Below are 18,617 nucleotides of genomic sequence, written 5' to 3'. Positions count from 1 at the left end.
GTGAATTATTTCTATCATCATTCATAATATCTGGATTCCAGATTCTGGTTTTTGGTTCCGGATTCCGGATCCAGATTCTGGATTCCGGATTTCGGTTTCCAAATTCAGTGTTTTAGGGTTGCCCCAGATGATGTATGTGCATATGTTAATCTTGAATAATCTGAAATTTCAGAGAGTTTAAAAATATCATATCATATCTGTGATGGTTCTGAAGTGGAGGGCTGTTACATGTACATGTAAATGTTTCATGCATGATTTTTCACTCATTATGATTCAGGTGCAAATAGTTTCTGTATCTGTTGATGTGCAACAGTCTACACCAATATTTCAACCTAATAATGTACAGTGTATATTAATTAACCAAATTATGCTGTTTTTAGTTGACCAGTCCTACTACATAGTAATGTGATGTTGAAGGGCACAAATTTAAAAACACGCCCAGTGTCAACTTGTCAAAATTATATGTGAACTGGCCAGACAGTGTAGATTACAAAATTCTCTGAAAGGTAAGATGTTTCTTAAACATTATGTTGTAATTAATGATTTCTCAGACATTGTTTTCTTCAAGAAAAGATTCATACCCCACATGGAGGTTTTTTCTCTATTAGAGCTCTTGATTCCTGATACTTTAATTTGGAATTTCTAAAGACTGGCCATGAATGGGTGTTGGGTGTGAATATCTTCTGGAACTTCACATTCATTCATTGAGTAAGCAAGAAAATCAGTATTTATCCTGACAAACTCTGATTTTCTTCTGGAAGCTGAACTCATATACAGTTGTGCAGTTATATGTACAACCAAACAGCCTGAATGACCCTGTGATTGGGACTCAGTGCACATTGTTGTAACCCTCAATGTTCCAGTTTCTTGTTTGAAGCAAATTGCATTTGCTCTCGAAAGCAAGTGGCGAAGTTCATAACAGTTTTGTAAGTTTACTTTGTATTTCAGGGCAGAGCCTACCACAGTGAAAGTTGGAGTACCAACCCCTAGCATTTGATTCACTACTAACACTCAGTAAACAACTAACAATGAAGTACACTGTATATCAAAGAAAGGAATTACATGCCTGTTCCTGTCAGTCAATATATGAACAGTTTACAGATGGGGAGCCTGTATTAAAACATCAAAGATTTTCAAAGCAACCATGTCCTGGTGAGATATCTCTGAGGAAATATAAATTTAAGGTCCTTATGATTGCTTATAGGCATTGATTTTTATTGTAAACAATATCTTACTGAGTGTATTTTTCTTGTGTACTAATTGTTGTAGAACACAGACATCACTGTTATGACAGAGATATTAATTTGTGAAAAGTTCTATAAACAAATGCATCTGGGAACAAATTAACTTATCATGGATGCAGTTTCTGAGAGATCCCCAATATTAATGGAACATACACTGTTCATACATGTAAAAGAGTTCAGTAATTCATTACTTATGATTGTAATGCTTTGTTTGGTTCTCTGTATTTACAGACAACTTGATGGGATTATAGATTCTGCACCAAGTTCATTGAATAAACTGACTTGGAGGTTCAGTTCTGCAACCCATCCTGTTTGTAGTAATATCATAGCTGCAACATTGTGACAGATACACTGCATTACATTATTAAGAAACACATATTAACTAATTATTTTTAAGTGCCTTTTAAATTAATCAGTTTTTCTTAGAGATGATTTACTCATGGTTTAAATAATTGGCTTTTTGGATTTAAAATGATATTTATTGAGCTTTTAAATCAATTTTGTGATAATCTGCGTTGGACATGGCATAAATTGATATTTTGCGAACACGAAATGGAGAACTGGGTCTTGAGCAAAGTTGCAGGATTAGCATTTTTGTAAAAAGAAAGGGTTGAGAAATTTGTGACATTCTACAGACAGCCTTGCCATTCGCAATGTCCGATAAGGTTAATTTGTTCCATTCTGTTGTAGAAATAGTGTTCTCTAATTTATAAATTATTTCAATCTGTTGTTTAAATGATTGCCTTATAACCCCATGTCTGGCTTTGGTGCATGTAGGATATTGATGGATTTTTTAGCCATTTTGCTGTAAATTATCTTAATTGATGTGTCAATCAAAACATATCTTGGATATGCTGGGCTCTTCTGACAAATGTATCTATGCCTGATAACCTTGGAGTGCATTTGGTTGTGTAGTGCAGACAAAATACATGTACATAATATAACTTCCTCTTAGCTTACTGATAATTCTTGGTATAATTTAATCATAGCAAAATTAATTAATGGAACCCAATAACAGCTCTTGTAGTCCACCATGCCAGTCGAGAAAAAGAACAAATCACATTGAAATTGAATAATAAAATTATTATTAGAAGCCTATGCAAGTACTCATGATCAGCAAAAAAATATATCGTAATTACCATTCATGCGAGGGTGATTTTGCTTATTGCAAACCCTTCCAGCAGGAGGAGTCTCCATACAATAGTGAAGATGGCTAAATGTATCTTTGGGGACAAGTTAGAAAACAAAAATTTTCAACTTTTCACATATGTATACTGTTTTGGTATTTTTAGGAGATTTCATTTGGTAGAGATTCAGGGACTGAATATATTGTAACCACTGCATTTCAATCAGTCCCCACAACAAAAAAATGTGTAAACCTCTTTTGTGTGGGAGTCCCCATGTTAACTAAGGAAGAATATAATGATTAATAACAATGCCTTGTCTTTCTGAATAAGGTAGGAAAGAACAAGAAATGCCACCAAAAAGCACAGAAGACAGTTCTGTTCTGTGATCAAGATTTTTGGTGGCTTCCAAGAAATCCTTGAAATCATGGCTCTATATTTCATAATCACACCATCTTACACCTCGATCTGCTGATGTAATACTAGTTCCAGCTGAAACTATTAAATCATTCACAATTTACCTCATACATGTTGGATTACTTTCATTAGTAACAACATTCCGAAAAATAACTGAGGAGCTCAGCTTTTAGGCTGGCCTAAATCTATATATTATTTTCACAGATTTCCATCGAGTATCCTGTTGCTGATTCACGATTTGAATTTAGTGGAAACCTTGCAAACACTTTCCATATTAACTCTATTGTTAATGCTAACTGGAAGTTACAATCGATCAGTCATGGAAAAAATGAAATGAAAATTTACCAATCAGCTTTTAACTGATTGGAAACCCTTATGCTGAGACAGCTAACCTTGAACAATTAAAGAGCCGCCTGGCGAAGTTGTACTTCGAAAGGCATCAGTCTCCTCCCATGTTCGAACATATACAAAAACACTCTGAACAAACAAATTACATGAAGTGGGTTTGTTGTACTAAACTATTTAACGCGTCAGCACCATAACTTCTCCGTTGTTGACATAGAATTTTTTCTCTTCCAGGCCGTAAACAAAATACAGAATTTTACCATTTTCAGTGGTGATGTAACAGGGAATACTGCCACCGACTCTTCCCACAAACAGTGATCCGTTAGCCTGTGTCACACCAGTCATGACTGCATTTGGTGGAACGGGATCACCATGCGTGGCTCGAATCAGTTCAAAGCCAGTGTTCTTCAGAAGATCTCCGTTTTTGTATCCTGAATCTTCACCCACCATCCATGTTCTGCACTTACCAGAACTAGTAGTAACGGCGCATGGTATACCTCCGAGCTCACCCAAGGTCCAGGAAGTCATATTTGAACGACCAAAGTATAGACGCTCCTCATCATTTCGTCCGACACCAGCTTCAACAGCTAAATCTGTTGGAAGCTCATCACCACTCTTGGCTGGAAACCAAACCGCTTTTGGGTTATAGGGCAACAGGACAATCTTAAAGCCCATAATTCTACATACAGACAATTTGATCGAAATGCATCCATACATTTTGGGATCAAACAGAAAACTAATCAACCCCTCTTTGCACACAACGTAAATATACAAGGGCGTGGCCGCATTCTCCACAGGAAAGGGGAGTGTGCCTTCGGGCAATATGAAGCAGAAGCCACCAATAGCCAGGAAGGTAGCATATTCTTCCGCCAATTCTTTTACCTCGGTCGTATCAACAATCGCTTCCTTTAGTTTTTGTACGTAGCTATCAGAATTCTGCATCTTCTCACTTGAGAGTCGCACGTACGCCGCAGCTCCAGAGTGGTTATTTATGTAGATGTTGTACATGATCACTTTCAAATGGCTTTGGCCTGAAATTAAAACGGCCTTATTTGTTCAGTTTTTTTTTATGTACAGGGCCAGATTTATTGAATGCAAGATATAACGATGGGCTTTTAATGGCATAAGTCACAATTATAAAACAAATATCACTCTCTTAAGGTAATTCCCATGAAATTGTTCTACTATTAAACTTTTTTTGAAAATTGGCATAATTAAAATTCATGATATGAACATTTAAAAAAATGCAATAAAAAACTGGGGTCACCGTGCTTGTTTACGAGTCAGCAGGCTCTTAACATGGGGCATTTTTACTGGTTGCGTGTTAAAAATTCGAATCACCATACAGAATTAAGTCTTGGTTACGTGAAAGACAAAATTTTATCTTGAAAGTAAGCCTTCTTTTATTCGCATAAGAAGTATTGCTTTATTCAAGCCGTTTTTGATTGCCTGGTTGTGAGAATATTGCACTTTTTGGGACTGTTGCGTGGTTGGTTTGAAGTCCTCGCCTAGGCCAAAATATCTTAGAAAATACCTGAAAAAAAAATCGGGGGCTACCGTGTTCATTTAAGAGAAAAGGAGCATTTATTTCGCTATCGAGCTTAGTTTGAGGGAAATCTCTCACGTTTTGTAGGCGCACGCGCTCATGTGCACGCGCTAATGACGCGAAAATTGTGCGCAGTAGGGATGCGCAATGCAATACTCAACAATTAGACCCATAGCCCGCAAGGGCTACGGGTCAATAGCCCATTCGGCTTTGCCTCATGGGCTATTGACCCGTGGCCCTTGAGGGCGAAGGGTCTAATTGTTTTAGTATCACCCAATTAGTCGGACAGAAAAGGCAATAATAAAGTTAACAAATGCAAGCTCAAGAAATATTTATTTGGGAATAAAACGAAAGAAAGCGTCGCGCTCTACTGTGCCAATTTCTCTACTCGAGGACTATTACTAATAGTCCTCTAGTAGCGTAGCCAATTAAAATGCAGGATTTTCATTAGTCCACTAGTTGGGTGATACTAATAAGCACTATATCATCCATTTGGCGCGAAAATATGCTTGGATATATACCTGTCCGCGGACATTGTCTGCTCCTAGAAGCAAACAGTTTTCAGTCCGAGAGCGAAGCTCAAGGAAAACTGTGAGCATTGAGGGACAAAGAATGTCCAAGAACAAATATCCGAGCATATTTTCGCGCCAAATGGAGGCTACTGTGTTTATTATCGTTCAAATATTTTTTCGCAACACGTACCGTTTTGAAAATTGGGGAATATTTAGCTCTTATTAACCGAGTAGGAGGTCTGTATGGGAGAATCTTGACAGAGGTCGTGAGTACAGACCGAATGCAGAGAGGTCTGTACACACGACCGAGGTCAAGATTTTCCCATACAGGCCGACTAAGCTCGGGTAATAAGATGTTTATTATATGGCGCAAACAAAAATAATTTAATTCGTAATGTAACTGGTTTGTACTAACTGTCATTTTGCTTGCGAATGGCGATGAGTTGAATTTAATTCTGCTAAAGTTTGCTCCTCCTCTTTACTTTTTTGTTTCTCATCAGGCTTCTTGGCACTTCGATATATAAATATTGTTAGATGAAAACAGTCAATGACTTTACATTTTAGTTTGTAACTTTTTTACGGCGAAACATTACCGGTCTAGATGCCGGTCTAGATGGGAAAATCTAGACCGCTTTCAATATCGATTTCGGCCAATCAAATTCGTGAATTTGGTAGTTCCCAGTCCTTGTGAGACAGAGACATATAATAACACTCGGATATTCCCCAGTTTTCGGTCACGCGACGCTTTTGGACCAATAGATGGATTATATCCTTAAAATGTCGGAAAGTGCCAATAACATTTAAAAGGAAAGAATAGTTAACAATTATTGAACTAGGTTGAACAAAATATCCGGCGTGATTTCTCAGTGGCAAGCAGATAAATTATTTGCCAAAGCCGAACTTTGGCAAATAATTGATCAGCAAGACACTGACAAATCACAATACTTTGCGATAACCAAGTTCAATGGTTGTTTTATCATTCGATCACCAAGTTTGTTTTCATATTTAGATCACTCTCTGACAGCTCAGTGAAGCGATCTGCCATTTTTGCACTCGAGAGCGAGAGCGTGGTTACAATTACGCTTGAGCAGAATATTATTTGCAGCATTTAGATGGTACTACGCATGAGCAGACCATTGTTTGTAGACAGTTATTTGCAGGTCACGTGGTAGACTCTCGGCCAATGAGTAGGAAGAAAAAATGCATAGACTGATAATTCCGCTTAACAGATGATGTTTGACTTAATAATGAAGTTAGTTAACCGTAGCTTCTACTAAATAGAATGTTTATTATGCAAATAAAGACCTTGTAATGCAGCTTCAAATTGGTCCTATTTTCGCACTTTTCTCTGTTTGAAAAAAAAAAAAAACAAAGAAAGATCGAAGTTTGAGAACAGTTCCTCCCTTAACAAATGAGTCAAATGGCTTCCAGTAAGTAAGGTTACGATGAATGATGATCTTTCAGACAAAGGCAATGATTATAATTATATGGAGGCCACGACTGAATGATTTATAGATCAGGGACTTTCTAAATTAAATCGAAACCACTCTGCGTTATATGACTGAATGAATATATGATGGAATAATGTCAGTAATCTTCTAAAACACTTCAACCATTTTGACTGTAACAAAAATACCATACAATCTATATTTAAGCATTGTAGACACTAGCCATACATCTTCAATGAGCGTCTATCGAACGCATAGCAATATTAAACAAGTGTTCAATTCCTGTCGGCATAACCAACAGATACGTTCCAGTAAAGGAGGTATGAAGAGAACCAAACTTACGTGTGGTGTACTTCACGTGGTAAGGACTGTGTAAGGAGATGACGACTGGTGGATCGGATAAAACTGGCTCCAAAACCTCCGTAAGATAAACACGGACTTGCGTGAGGGAGGCGAACGGTTCCCGTATGAACGGAAGTACTAAGAAAGCCCAAAGCCGGAAGTTCAATTGACACAAAAATGCATGTCATTGAAACATGCAGGAAGATTTGCCCTTGTAAAGTCTGCGACATACCTGTGACGGCCTGGGACACCGTTACGGCATATGTATGTAGCGTTGTATGGCGCGTTTTCAGGGTCAAAATTAAAAACTAACTTTTCCACCTTTCCTTACCTGCTAAGTAAAATGTCTGTCATTTCCTGTCTTTGAAATTAGACAGTACGCATCTCTTTTGACCTCCGAAACAATACATTCCGCGTTTCCTGAATACTAAAATCATAACATCCGGCATATTTTGACCTTTGAACAAAATTCTCTGCGTTTCCTGACTTCTCTCGAATTTTAAGTCCAGCATGTTCTGACTTTCAATGTAATTAGTTACCAAATACCGTACTACTTAGTTTAAACCTCTCAACTAAACATCCCATGCCGGCACCTGACAAGCCATTTAGTTCATAATGAAATCTCGCTGCTGAGCCGACATTCTGATTTGCAAAATTTGTAAATGCTATAAAAGTTATGCTGCTTGTTATCACGGGTGTCATATTTATCTTTGTCCGGCTTCGCCAGAGATAGCTGTAGCTTTCCTTGTTGAAAGCTATGAGTCTGTCTTAGAGAGACGTTCTTATGCTTCATGCATCAATTTCATCGAGCTTTTTGTCCTTCCAGTTTGTTCGTTCTGGAACTGCAAAAGTAGGTGTTCACGCGCAAGTCTGTGGACCGTTTTGCGTGTTGCTTATGATATTGTGTGGTTTTGTTCAGGCAAAAGCTCTGAATTTAGGAGTTCTTCCTATGATTGTTCATCCAGCTCCACGTTGTGGTTGTCATTACTTTTAGTTGCGATGTTGTCAGGTTTTCTGGAGACTGTTAATAGTCCCTCTTTTGTTAGGAGGCTCGTAGCCTTGTAGATCAGGCAAGACCGCGGTTTCGATCCTTCTGGATCTCATCAGTTGCCGATAACATGGAGTGGTAGAGACCAATGCTCGGTAACACTCCACACCTGGCATATTTTTTTGGTATTATATACTCGTTCGGCGGATCGAGAATTCTTGATTGTGATTGGTAGTTTTAGTTGACACCCGTGATAACAAGCAGCATAACTTGCAACAGTAAATCAAACAGCCGGGCCCGGCGAAATAATACAAAATGCAAGTAACCAACATGCTCACGGAATATTTCAAACTTTGTCCCTCCAGAGCTAATATTTAGAGAGCTTAAAACATATCTTGCAATCAAATGAGCCAAAAAAAATAGCACGTGGCCAAAAACAGAGGTGTCAAACTCAACAAATTACACGCGGATAACAGCGGAAACCACGCAGACTTATGACCTCTAACGGCTCTACTCTGGTGAAATGTCCTCCTAAAAACAGGATTATTGCTTAGCGAAATATTCAAAGATCCCCCTATCGTACAATACAAAAGGGGCAGATCCTCAAATATATACTAGTTCGAGCAAAACTCTCAAAGCGGCTATTACACGTGGATAGGAGTTGTGTAGGCCTGTCACCCCATTGTTTTCACTAACTGTGTCCTGTTGAAGTCTCCTTGCAAGGTCGAATGATGTATGGCGAAGACTGCTCAAGAATTGCTCTTGTGCCGTCGACTCCATTCATAAATCCCCGGGAAAACCCCCGGTCCTGGCACTAGGTTTGCATCAGGGGATCCAGGCTTGCGCGGAAAAGACGCCTGGTAGAATCGAGAAGTCAGAAAACGCGCATTTACAAATTTTGCAAATCAAAATGTCGGCTCAGCAGCGAGATTTCATTATGAACTAAATGGCTTGTCAGGTGTCAGTATGGGATGTTACGTTGAGATATTTAAACTAAGTATTACGACATTTGGTAACTGATTACATTGAAAGTCAGAACATGCTGGACTTAAAATTCGAGAGAAGTCAGGAAACGCAGAGAATTTTGTTCAAAGGTCAAAATATGCCGGATGTTATGATTTTAGTATTCAGGAAACGCGGAATGTATTGTTTCGGAGGTCAAAAGAGATGCGTACTGTCTAATTTCAAAGACAGGAAATGACAGACATTTTACTTAGCAGGTAAGGAAAGGTGGAAAAGTTAGTTTTTAATTTTGACCCTGAAAACGCGCCATAGCGTTGCACTTTCGTCCTGCGTGGCAGACATGTCTAACACCTTTTGACCAATTGTATGTGTTGTTGTTTCTTCCAATGAAAATGCGTTGTGATCGTGTCTTCTGAGATTATTTTACTAGGGGACGGGACGGTGTTTGCCAGGTGAAAGCTATCGATTGTGATTTTTATCGTGAGGGTGTTTTGTCTGATCTTTCTGCATATTCCGAAACACATTTACAGCTGCCTTTGAAGCTTAATATTGTTAGTAAGAAGCTTTGTGAAGTGTGGTGTATTGTATTGTGTTGTTTGTAGTAATGGAGTGAGTAATTAATGGCTCAAGTTTACGAAGCCATTTCGACATGTTCATCAGCAATCTAAGTTAATTGTTGATCGCGTTGCTTTCAAGCGGCACGAACTAAGCTGGCACTAGTTTGTATAGTCCACACTGTTGTGTTTTGCATTTTGTAATTAAGATCTGCCTCCGTCACGGGCATAAAGAAACGCTATCATGCCGACAGAGCAAATTTTCACTCAGTTTATTACCACCTTGTATCGCGAAATGCCACAAAATATACAGCTTAGTTGGATAAAAAATGCTGTAGAGCAAAACAAAAACAGTAGTTTCGAAATAAAGTGCAGGATTGCAAGGATTGAAACTGGTTACAGTTCAAGAAATTAGAGTTTAGTTCAATGTCAAGAAATCAAGTTTACCATTCTTGTGACAGTTTGAACTTTCGAGCCTTTATTTTGTCTGATATTTCTTTGCATCTATCAATATTGACAATGATTTCTACAGATTTTAAAGTAAGCTTGAAGTAATCTCCTGGGCTCAATCATGAAAGCAAATGTACAATACATTTCCCTGAATGTTCCCTACCAAGCACCAGTCTCTAAAAATAAATTAAAATAGGTCACAATGCTTGCAAAATAGATATGATGTACCAGTCTACCCTATTTTGCCAGTTCTTATAAATAGTACTATTCATTTATTTTATCACTCCACATTACATTTTGCGGTGGCGGGAAGGCAGAGTTTTTTTGATGAACTTTGATAGGCATACATGACGTTTTGAGCATAAGGAACAACATGACAAAACAACTTATGCAAAAGAATCTAAAATAATCCAAATGACATACAATCAAAGCGTTCCTCAAGTTGTTGGATTTTAAGGTCTTAATTTGTGTCCACAAGTAATGATTTTGTTTTGGATGCTATTGAATAAGTGCAAAATTCTGCACTTGATGGGTTTGCAATGTAGTGCTAAGGAATCACCAGTAAATGTCACGGTTGTTTGTCCTTCTTTTCTTCTTTTCCTCTGTTGTTGACTGGCTTCCTTTAAGCTGTTTGTTATGAAGCAATGTTTTGTAGACACCCAGTGTATACAGTCATCATGTGAGGCTGCTTCAAGAAGTGCTTGCCTAGGTTTCCTTTTCTATGCGGCTGGTCCAATTAGTACATAAAAGGGATACATGCCAATGCCTTGTCATGTCTTCATGAGATGGCATTGCCATTATCTCTTTGTGTCAGCTCTTGCGTGAGGAACATTGCCATTCTTGTTATCTTGTGGAGAATTTATTCATGTTTTTGGATACTTGGGTTTTTTGTTCTTTTAATGTGTAAAAACAATTGAAGAAGGGGAAAACAGTTTGTTTATCTACTTGTATTTTTATTCTCAAGGATGTCTTTTATCACTTGGTAAATATGATGTAGTTCTCACCAGCCAAACTTTGCCACTAGAGATTCAGTCTGTTCTGTTTTGGTTTCATTGTCAGCTGAAATAGACTTTAAAAACCTAGGTCTTGATAAGATAGTCATACTCTTGCAGTTGTTTCTGATTGAATTTCATTGTCTTTTAAATTTCCCTTTACTGAGGAACACCTTTTAATCTACAAGGCTGTATGTTATTTTAAAATGGTCAGTCTAACTTAAAATATAATTGCATTTGTGTGATTTTGTGTTTAGTAATAATGCTTTGAATTTCTGTTTTTGCAGTAATGCATGATCATCATGGGTTGGATGAGGGAAAACATACACAAACCAAAGAAAGTCTTAGTGGAGAAAGGACTAGGGAAGGTGAGCATCAGCCCTTACTATTATATGTATCAGTTGCCATGTGTTGATAACTTTTTTAGAGTTGTGTCTTGCCAAAATAATTCATTTTTTTGTTACCTCTATGTCATGGGTCTTAATTGTAATGGCCACACTTTTTCAAGAATTTTAGGGTTTATGTCCTTATATTATGCTTCAATATCTGGTTAGCTTATGAGTTTTTTCTTGTACACTAAGTACTCCAGCAATACTAAGAAGAACATTGCAAACCAAATGTGTTAGAGAAAGTCAACTTATAGTTTTGGCTATTATTTTTCAAAACACATCTTCTTCGAATCTGGATAAATCAGCCAGTTTCTAATTTTTAATTCCTTTTCATCCCTGCTACAGTATGAAGGCTTAAAATTTAGCACAGGGAGTGTTTAGTAGATGGAGTTTCAAAATCTTAAGGAAGAAGTGATCGTACAGTACCACTTTGATGCATAGCTTAAAATCCTTGTGTATCCATTAAACCAGTCAACAAGAAGTGCTTGCCTAGTGAATAAAGGCTTTGCTTTGATGACTTTTTGTTGCAAAATGAATATTGATTTAGGGACACGTAACATGAGACTGACTGGGGGTTTCCATAGTAACGGAAATGCTATATGCTTGTTTACGTCCAGAAAAAAAAATCGTGGTTAATTTAAGATCGGGTCAGTTTTAATTCGGTTTTCGGGATACATTTGGTTATAGATCAGGGAAAATACTCTCTTTTGACACTAATTCTGAAAATAGAGTGTTCTAACAATATGTTTGGTTTTTCAACCATTTTTTAGCTTTTATATTTAATTCTATGGTTTGAAAAAAAAAATTTTCAAGGTAATGTTAGCTTCCATGAAGGCAAATTTTTTTTTTCCTATAAAGTATATTTTATGCTCTTTCAAATGAGATATTACAGGCTAGAGTGCTGTAAATACTTGTAGAAATATTAGCTAAAGAGTATGGGTTAATTATTAACGAAAACCTCCCGTCGACAAAGAGTTAAGGAGCTGCAAAAAGATGACTCGATCAGCCTGTACCTGTAGTACCCATTTTGTATTTGTAATCATAGAACAACAAAACTCTTTCTCTGCCTCACCAGAGATCAGTCGGGGGGTAGCTTACAATCCTGACAACAGTGCCCCATTTCTTTTTCAGTCACAACAGTAAAACTTGTAGCCAAAATATTGCTGTACCGTGCAATTTGTGTGAAAAAACTTTGACACAAAAGTTATTTCCAAATACTGTTGCAAAATGCATCTTTGAAAATTCAAGGAGGTTGTCAAGCATTTTATAGTGTTTTGAGTTCTAGGGATTAGTGCTTTTTATGGTTCGCACGATCACTAATCGACTAGCCACTTTGATTTAGCAAGCTTTGGGGCAAGCTTCTTACAAAATTTGGGTTCGTGGCTTGTTTCAGAAATGAGAGTCAATTATATAGAAACTTTCAGTGAATGATAGAGTTTAGTTTACATGTCTTTGACCATAATACTTCTGAACTTCTGCTCAAGTGATTTCCCCGAAACTTGGGCATGGTTTTTATTAAGTCAAAATAAGTTGGTTCCAGAAATAATATTGAGTAAAAGTATGCCTGTCCAGCAAAAGTTTTTTACTGGTAGTGTTGTTGTTCAAAAAATGGGGTCCAGTCAAACACCAGTAACAATAAAAATATTATCCCCAGTAAATGGAATTAAGTAACATTATCACCGAGTGAAAGACAAAATATTTCCCAAAATAATTATTTCTTAGCCAACACTTCAAAGCCCCAAACTTTGACATGGGTGAGTGTGCCCAGGATAACTGCAGAGCCATCTTAAGTAATGATGAAATGGAATCAATAGAATAACCATGATAAGAATGGTGTTATCCTTTTGATACAATATTAATAACAAACAGTGGGGCTTGACTTTTCAAATTTACAGAAAAACTCAAATTGCATCCAGGGCCACCAGATCACAGTTTTCATGCAATATACATTTAAATAGAAAGGAAGTGTTAACCAAATTAACTTTAACTAAAAATAACAGACACTTTTTAAATATAAAGTGGTTTGCTATTAAACAGTTAAAAACCAGTTCCTTTATATTGCTATATGTGAAAACACAAAAAATGAAAAGGTTGTGTCAAACACAACTTGATACACCACCACCACCACCAGTCCACCCACATATGGTACTCTCCCATGTAGATGTGGAAGGAAAACAACTTGTTAATTTCACTTTAAGAGGAATTGGAGTTTGCAAGCCCTGACAGTTGTTCAGATTGTTTTCTTTGGAGTTAGAGACAATAAATTGATTAACACCAAATTAATTAAGAGAGCACTCAACAAGCAAATTGATGGCATTTTGTTGGGTTCTTCATTAGGCCACTGTTTTTTTTTTATCATGACAGAACTCAAAAGTGATACAGTAAACACCCGCGTATAAGAACCTAGTGATTTAAGAACCTACAGGCTGAAATTGGGCATTTTAATACCCAAATATATAAGAACCTATTTAGGCTGGCAAAGAACAATAGGTTCTTATACAAAAAAACACTCTTATTTTGTAGCCAAAATACTGGATTTTAATTGATAGAAATTGTGAAATTTCTGAGAAACACCATGAAAATTATTTGTTTAATTGAAAATCTTTTAAATACAGAGTATAGAATACTGTATAAAATTATACTGGTGTAGCCTTGGGACTTGAATCTGTAGAGTGCCCTGACTTTTGCTCATGTGAAATACACATTACATTATTTATTATTGTTTAAAAAATAAGGCTTGGCATTTTTGCGGTTTAAAATACAAATGTTCAACCATTATGACATACTAATACTACAGTAGCTCTCTGAATGGTATCACTATGACAACTCCTACAAATAAGAACCTACTAAGAACCTAATCAGCCTGAGTTCGGAAAAACTACCCCAAAATATAAGAACCCATTCAGCCTGAACCCAAAAATTCTAGGTTCTTATACGCGGGTGTTTACTGTATTGTTCATAAAATGCTTGACAGTGGCCTTATGTATGACTAGTTTTATGGACGTTATTTGAAGATATGCTGTTGATGGACAAACCAAATAAATCTGATATGTTTTACGGTCAACAAATTTGAAGATGACATGGTCCATTTCCTGGACATTTCCCTGAAAAGAACATCCACTGACACACAAACACTGGACAGAATAAATGTTGGCCTCGCAAAATTGCTTGGGTTAGAGCCTTGTTGCACCAGGCTTCTCATATATGTGAAATAAAACGTTCCTGTTAGGGAATGGCTTTCCTAAATCTGTGGCTTCTAATCTTGTGAGGTGTTTCAGACACAGTAGCTCGGAACCTAGAACATCTTATCCCAATAACAGCAAGACTATGAGTTTTAAGGATTTTAAATTCTAATGTGGGGTTTGGGACTGGCACTACTGGGTAAGTTTTGCTAGCCTAATGATATAATTTTTAAAGCAGATGGGAGCTCCTCTGGGGGCCTGTCCAGGAATCCCCATCAATGTCCCAGACCAAAAATGACATGTTCTTCATTACTTCATCTCATACAGGAAGTAAGTGATGTCTGAACAGTTTTCATTGAAGTGCCTTGAAACCAGAACCAGAGTATTACATGTAACAATATTACAAACAACACAACAAAGAAAGTACAGGATGCAAGACAGAGGACAGTGATGCAAACCCAAATGCAAGTTAATTTTGAAACCAAATTAAAAATTGCTATATAGAATGAGACGGGTAACTGCAATCACAACTGGTGGTTTGCTATTTGCATGAAAAATTAGCAGACATTAAGTTGAAGGAAGTGAGTTTATAGAGAAGTCCATTTCCATCATGTTAATCAAAAACTGGTTTTCTTATTTAGGTATAGAAATGCAGTATGCATAGTTATTTATAATTTTAATTACAGCAATATTACTGTTGTACTCTTGAGGCGCAGTGGCCTCATGGTTAGTGCGCTCGTCTCCAGATTGAGCGGTCCGGGTTCGAGCCCTGGCCAGGGACACTGTGTTGTGTTCTTGGGCAAGGCACTTTACTCTCACAGTGCCTCTCTCCACCCAGGTGTATAAATGGGTACCAGCGAATTTAGTGCTGGGGTAACCCTGTGACGAACTAGCATCCCATCCAGGGGGGAGTAGAAATACTCCTAGTCGCTTCATGCTGAGGAAACCGGGATAAGCTCTGGCCTGGTGGACCACTTGGCTTGTATGCAGACTTTACCACCCTTACCCCTGTTGTACTTAAGATTATAATTCCAAAGCTCTTTTTAAAATCTGATTTCAGTTTCATTAGGTAGTTTGGTGCTTTGGGCCTAAAACAGTAGCCTGAAAACGGTCCCTGTAAGTTGACAAGCCCTTGTGTAGCCAGGAAGTTTCAAGAAATGGGTCCCTTCACAGAAAGTGTCAGTTTTCCACAATATTGTCGTGTCCATTAATGAAGTAAATCCCTTTCCATATTTTTAATAGCCTGGCCAAACCATACCTAGAGGCATTAGATGATATGATTGATGAGGAGGAAGAGGAGTTAGAAGAAGATGAAGAAGAAGAAGAAGGATAAGAGGATCAAGAAGAACAAGAGGAAGGGCAAGAAGAACAAGACAGTGATGATGAAGACCTCTACAGAAAGTTAATAGAGGATGAGAATAATCAGTATTTATTTTGTAGATTTTTTAAATTTTTATCAGTATTTCTTTCACAGATGTATTAATAAGTAATAATTAAGTAAATAGAGGATGAGTCTGACATTGTTTTGATTGTTCTACATTTACAACAGCTTATTCAAATTAGCCCAAGCTCAAAGGCTGAAGAAAATATGTCATCACTTTTTTTTACTAAATGAACCACAAATCACTGGGTTGTCTGTGAATAGTTTTGTTGGATCTAGATTTAAGGGACAAAAGAGTGACAGAACTTTTCATCTTTGTTTTAAGAACCCAGTCACAGTTGTGCATGACTAACTGTGGCCACCCTCCTTGATTTAAATAAGCTAATCAAAATGCATGAACTAGGTACGGTGAAAATATCAAGCATCATGTAACCTGTTGATCAGTCGACAACTCCACCTCTCACATTTCTTTTCATAATTTTGGATTTGCCAGGTTTAAACGGAAGCCATAAGAAAGTTGTTGAAAACATGTCAAAAAATGATGAAAAAAATTATTTTGGTGGCCTGTTTTAGAAGTGCACCACTGTAAATGCAATGATAAGTATTATATTAGTATGTCCAAAAGGCATTTACCTGTCAAAAATAGAATTTCTCAAACTAATTCTAATTTTGGATATTTTGCCTTTGTAACAATAAAAATCTCAAGATTATAGTGGTTTTACAACACGGACTAAAAACAGGCCCTAAAATATATTTTTCGAAAATGTTTGGATAAAGCAACGGTTTGTATCATCCGTGAGCATTGTAGATAATTCAAGCCAATTAATTCAAGGTAACAAGTCAGATTGTTTTGGTTCGCCTGTGTGTAGAAAGATCTATAAGATTCCAGTTGATAGTGATAATTGTAATCATACCTGCTCATGAAAACACCAGTTGTATAAATTACAGTCTAGCCATAAATAAAAAAAAAAGATTTGTAATCTTCTTTGTCATAACTGAATTATATTATTGAACTAGTATGAGGTCCGTGTTGGTAAAACATTGGTCGAGTTCTTCACCTTGCAATGTTATGGCGAGATCCATAGACTTATATATATATAAAAAAAGAAATACCCATATCAGTATCCGACGTAAGTTTCATTCCATGTTCAATGCTCAATTCCTGAGTGGTGTGCCTTAACAAACGAGGACTAACAATGGAGCTATAAATCAATGAACATAATAAATCCCTCTAAGAATCCCCAACCGAAACAAGTGATACGTTGTTGAGGTATCACTGAATTCCTAATTTTCAACCTTCTGCTTTCATTTCATCGTTTCTCCCGGTTAATAGCAGGCACCCGTTGTAGCTAGTTCCAGCCGATCCCAGGAATGCAAATCTCATTAGCAGTCAGTGCTCTATCTGATAACCATAACGGGTACTTTTAAGGGTATCAAGTCTTACATCGGAGATTCGGTGATATTTCTTTCTAAAAACAGAAATTGAAATAGTGTTCAACATAACCTACCTCAGCACGTTTGCGAAAATCTATTGGTTCCTTTCAGAGGTTTCTTTAAGAGCACTCGGCTAACCTAGGCCTCCAGGTACGATTTCCGTACAGGCCATACATTAATTATGTCTGCAACCATCTCAAACTATCACACTATACTCAAACAGCAATTGTGAAAAGAACAAGTCAGTCAAAAAATTGCATGCATAATTAATGTAAGGGGTGGTGCGAAAATCTTGCCAACCTCCCTGCCAAAATAAGAGAGCCCCTCCGCCAGTTTTGTCCGCATAGTATAACTTCAACTGACGGAATCGCTATGATAACGATGACGACCACAAAGCGCTTTGTGGTGTATTGAATAGGCCACAAAGCGCTTTGTGTTGTTTTGAATTGGCCACAAAGCGCTTTGTGGTGTGAAAAATTGGAAAAACCAAATTATTTCAAAAAATAGCTGTGAGATATTTGCGAGTCAACGAGCCATCCAGTTTTCAATGTTAAATCCCAAAATAAAACACCACATAGCGCTCTGTGGTGTTTTGAATAGGCCACAAAGCGCTCTGTGGTGTTTTGAATAGGCCACAAAGCGCTCTGTGGTGTTTTGAATAGGCCACGAAGTGCTCTGTGGTTTTTCGACTACTACTGCTGTTTTGTAAAGCAAAGCGAACTAGGAACAGTTAGAAAGCACTCCGGCCATAAAATCTACTCGACAAGAAACTTTCTGCAATAAATGTTCGATGCTACAGGTGACGGCTTATTCAAAAAGGTTCAGTCAGCCTCAACAAACTCATACTGAGAGGAGGGCTTTCGCGAACCGGCTTTCGTGTGAGTGACACTGGAAATAGAGAAATATTGCGCAGATTGAGTGGTAGTTTTACAGCACCGAAACTTAAATTGGTTATACTGCTTCTCAGGGATTTCGTTTTGCCTCTGTAATATCATTGAACGATCTGAACGATTTGAGGATAATCGAAGCGCGGAGTTTAATATTGGCTGGCCGGGAACACGCACTTCGCAAACCGGAGAGTAACCACTGTTTAAATCTTCGATCGAACTTTCATGTTGAATTTGAAACTGAAAATACACTAAGCGGTCAATTTCCGATAGGAATCTTGTGAGGTAAATGCAATTCTTGCAAATAGTCGTTGCATATTTACGTTTAAAGTCACTCTGGTTCAGAGTAAAGACATACAAAGTCAACTACTGCTTCCGTACGCTACCCCTCCAAAAATCAATTTTTGCTCGAAGACCGA

General features: G+C 37.4%; 1 protein-coding gene and 1 long non-coding RNA gene across 3 annotated transcripts; one reads left to right on the top strand and one right to left on the bottom strand.

The window, feature by feature from the left end:
• Positions 1-2,200: 2,200 nt before the first annotated feature.
• On the bottom strand, positions 2,201-7,095 carry LOC110043691 (uncharacterized). The gene is made up of 2 exons (XM_089282890.1): positions 6,979-7,095; positions 2,201-4,161 (listed from the first exon to the last, which is right to left on the bottom strand). Exon 2 carries the CDS (start codon positions 4,136-4,138, stop codon positions 3,308-3,310), a length of 831 nt encoding a protein of 276 aa, XP_089139016.1. The 5' UTR covers positions 4,139-4,161; positions 6,979-7,095; the 3' UTR covers positions 2,201-3,307.
• A 685-nt stretch (positions 7,096-7,780) lies between these two features.
• LOC149117216 (uncharacterized) lies at positions 7,781-16,857 on the top strand. Of its 2 annotated transcripts, none has more exons than XR_016205595.1 (3): positions 7,781-9,186; positions 11,213-11,293; positions 14,824-16,857. It is a non-coding gene; the product is annotated as an uncharacterized LOC149117216 (long non-coding RNA). The 2 variants fall into 2 exon arrangements; XR_016205594.1 differs by lacking the exon at positions 7,781-9,186 and adding an exon at positions 9,221-9,484.
• The last annotated feature ends 1,760 nt before the right edge of the window (positions 16,858-18,617 follow it).

This window comes from Orbicella faveolata, unplaced genomic scaffold, assembly GCF_042242905.1.
Source record: "Orbicella faveolata isolate gen_17 unplaced genomic scaffold, um_ofav_v1 contig_12, whole genome shotgun sequence".
Classification (NCBI taxonomy): domain Eukaryota; kingdom Metazoa; phylum Cnidaria; class Anthozoa; order Scleractinia; family Merulinidae; genus Orbicella; species Orbicella faveolata.
Note: the sequence above shows the minus strand (reverse complement) of the source record. Positions and strands in the feature narration are given on the sequence as shown.

Coding starts and splice junctions, on each gene's coding strand:
- LOC110043691 (XM_089282890.1), bottom strand. CDS start 4,138: ATGTACAACATCTACATAAATAACCACTCTGGAGCTGCGGCGTACGTG.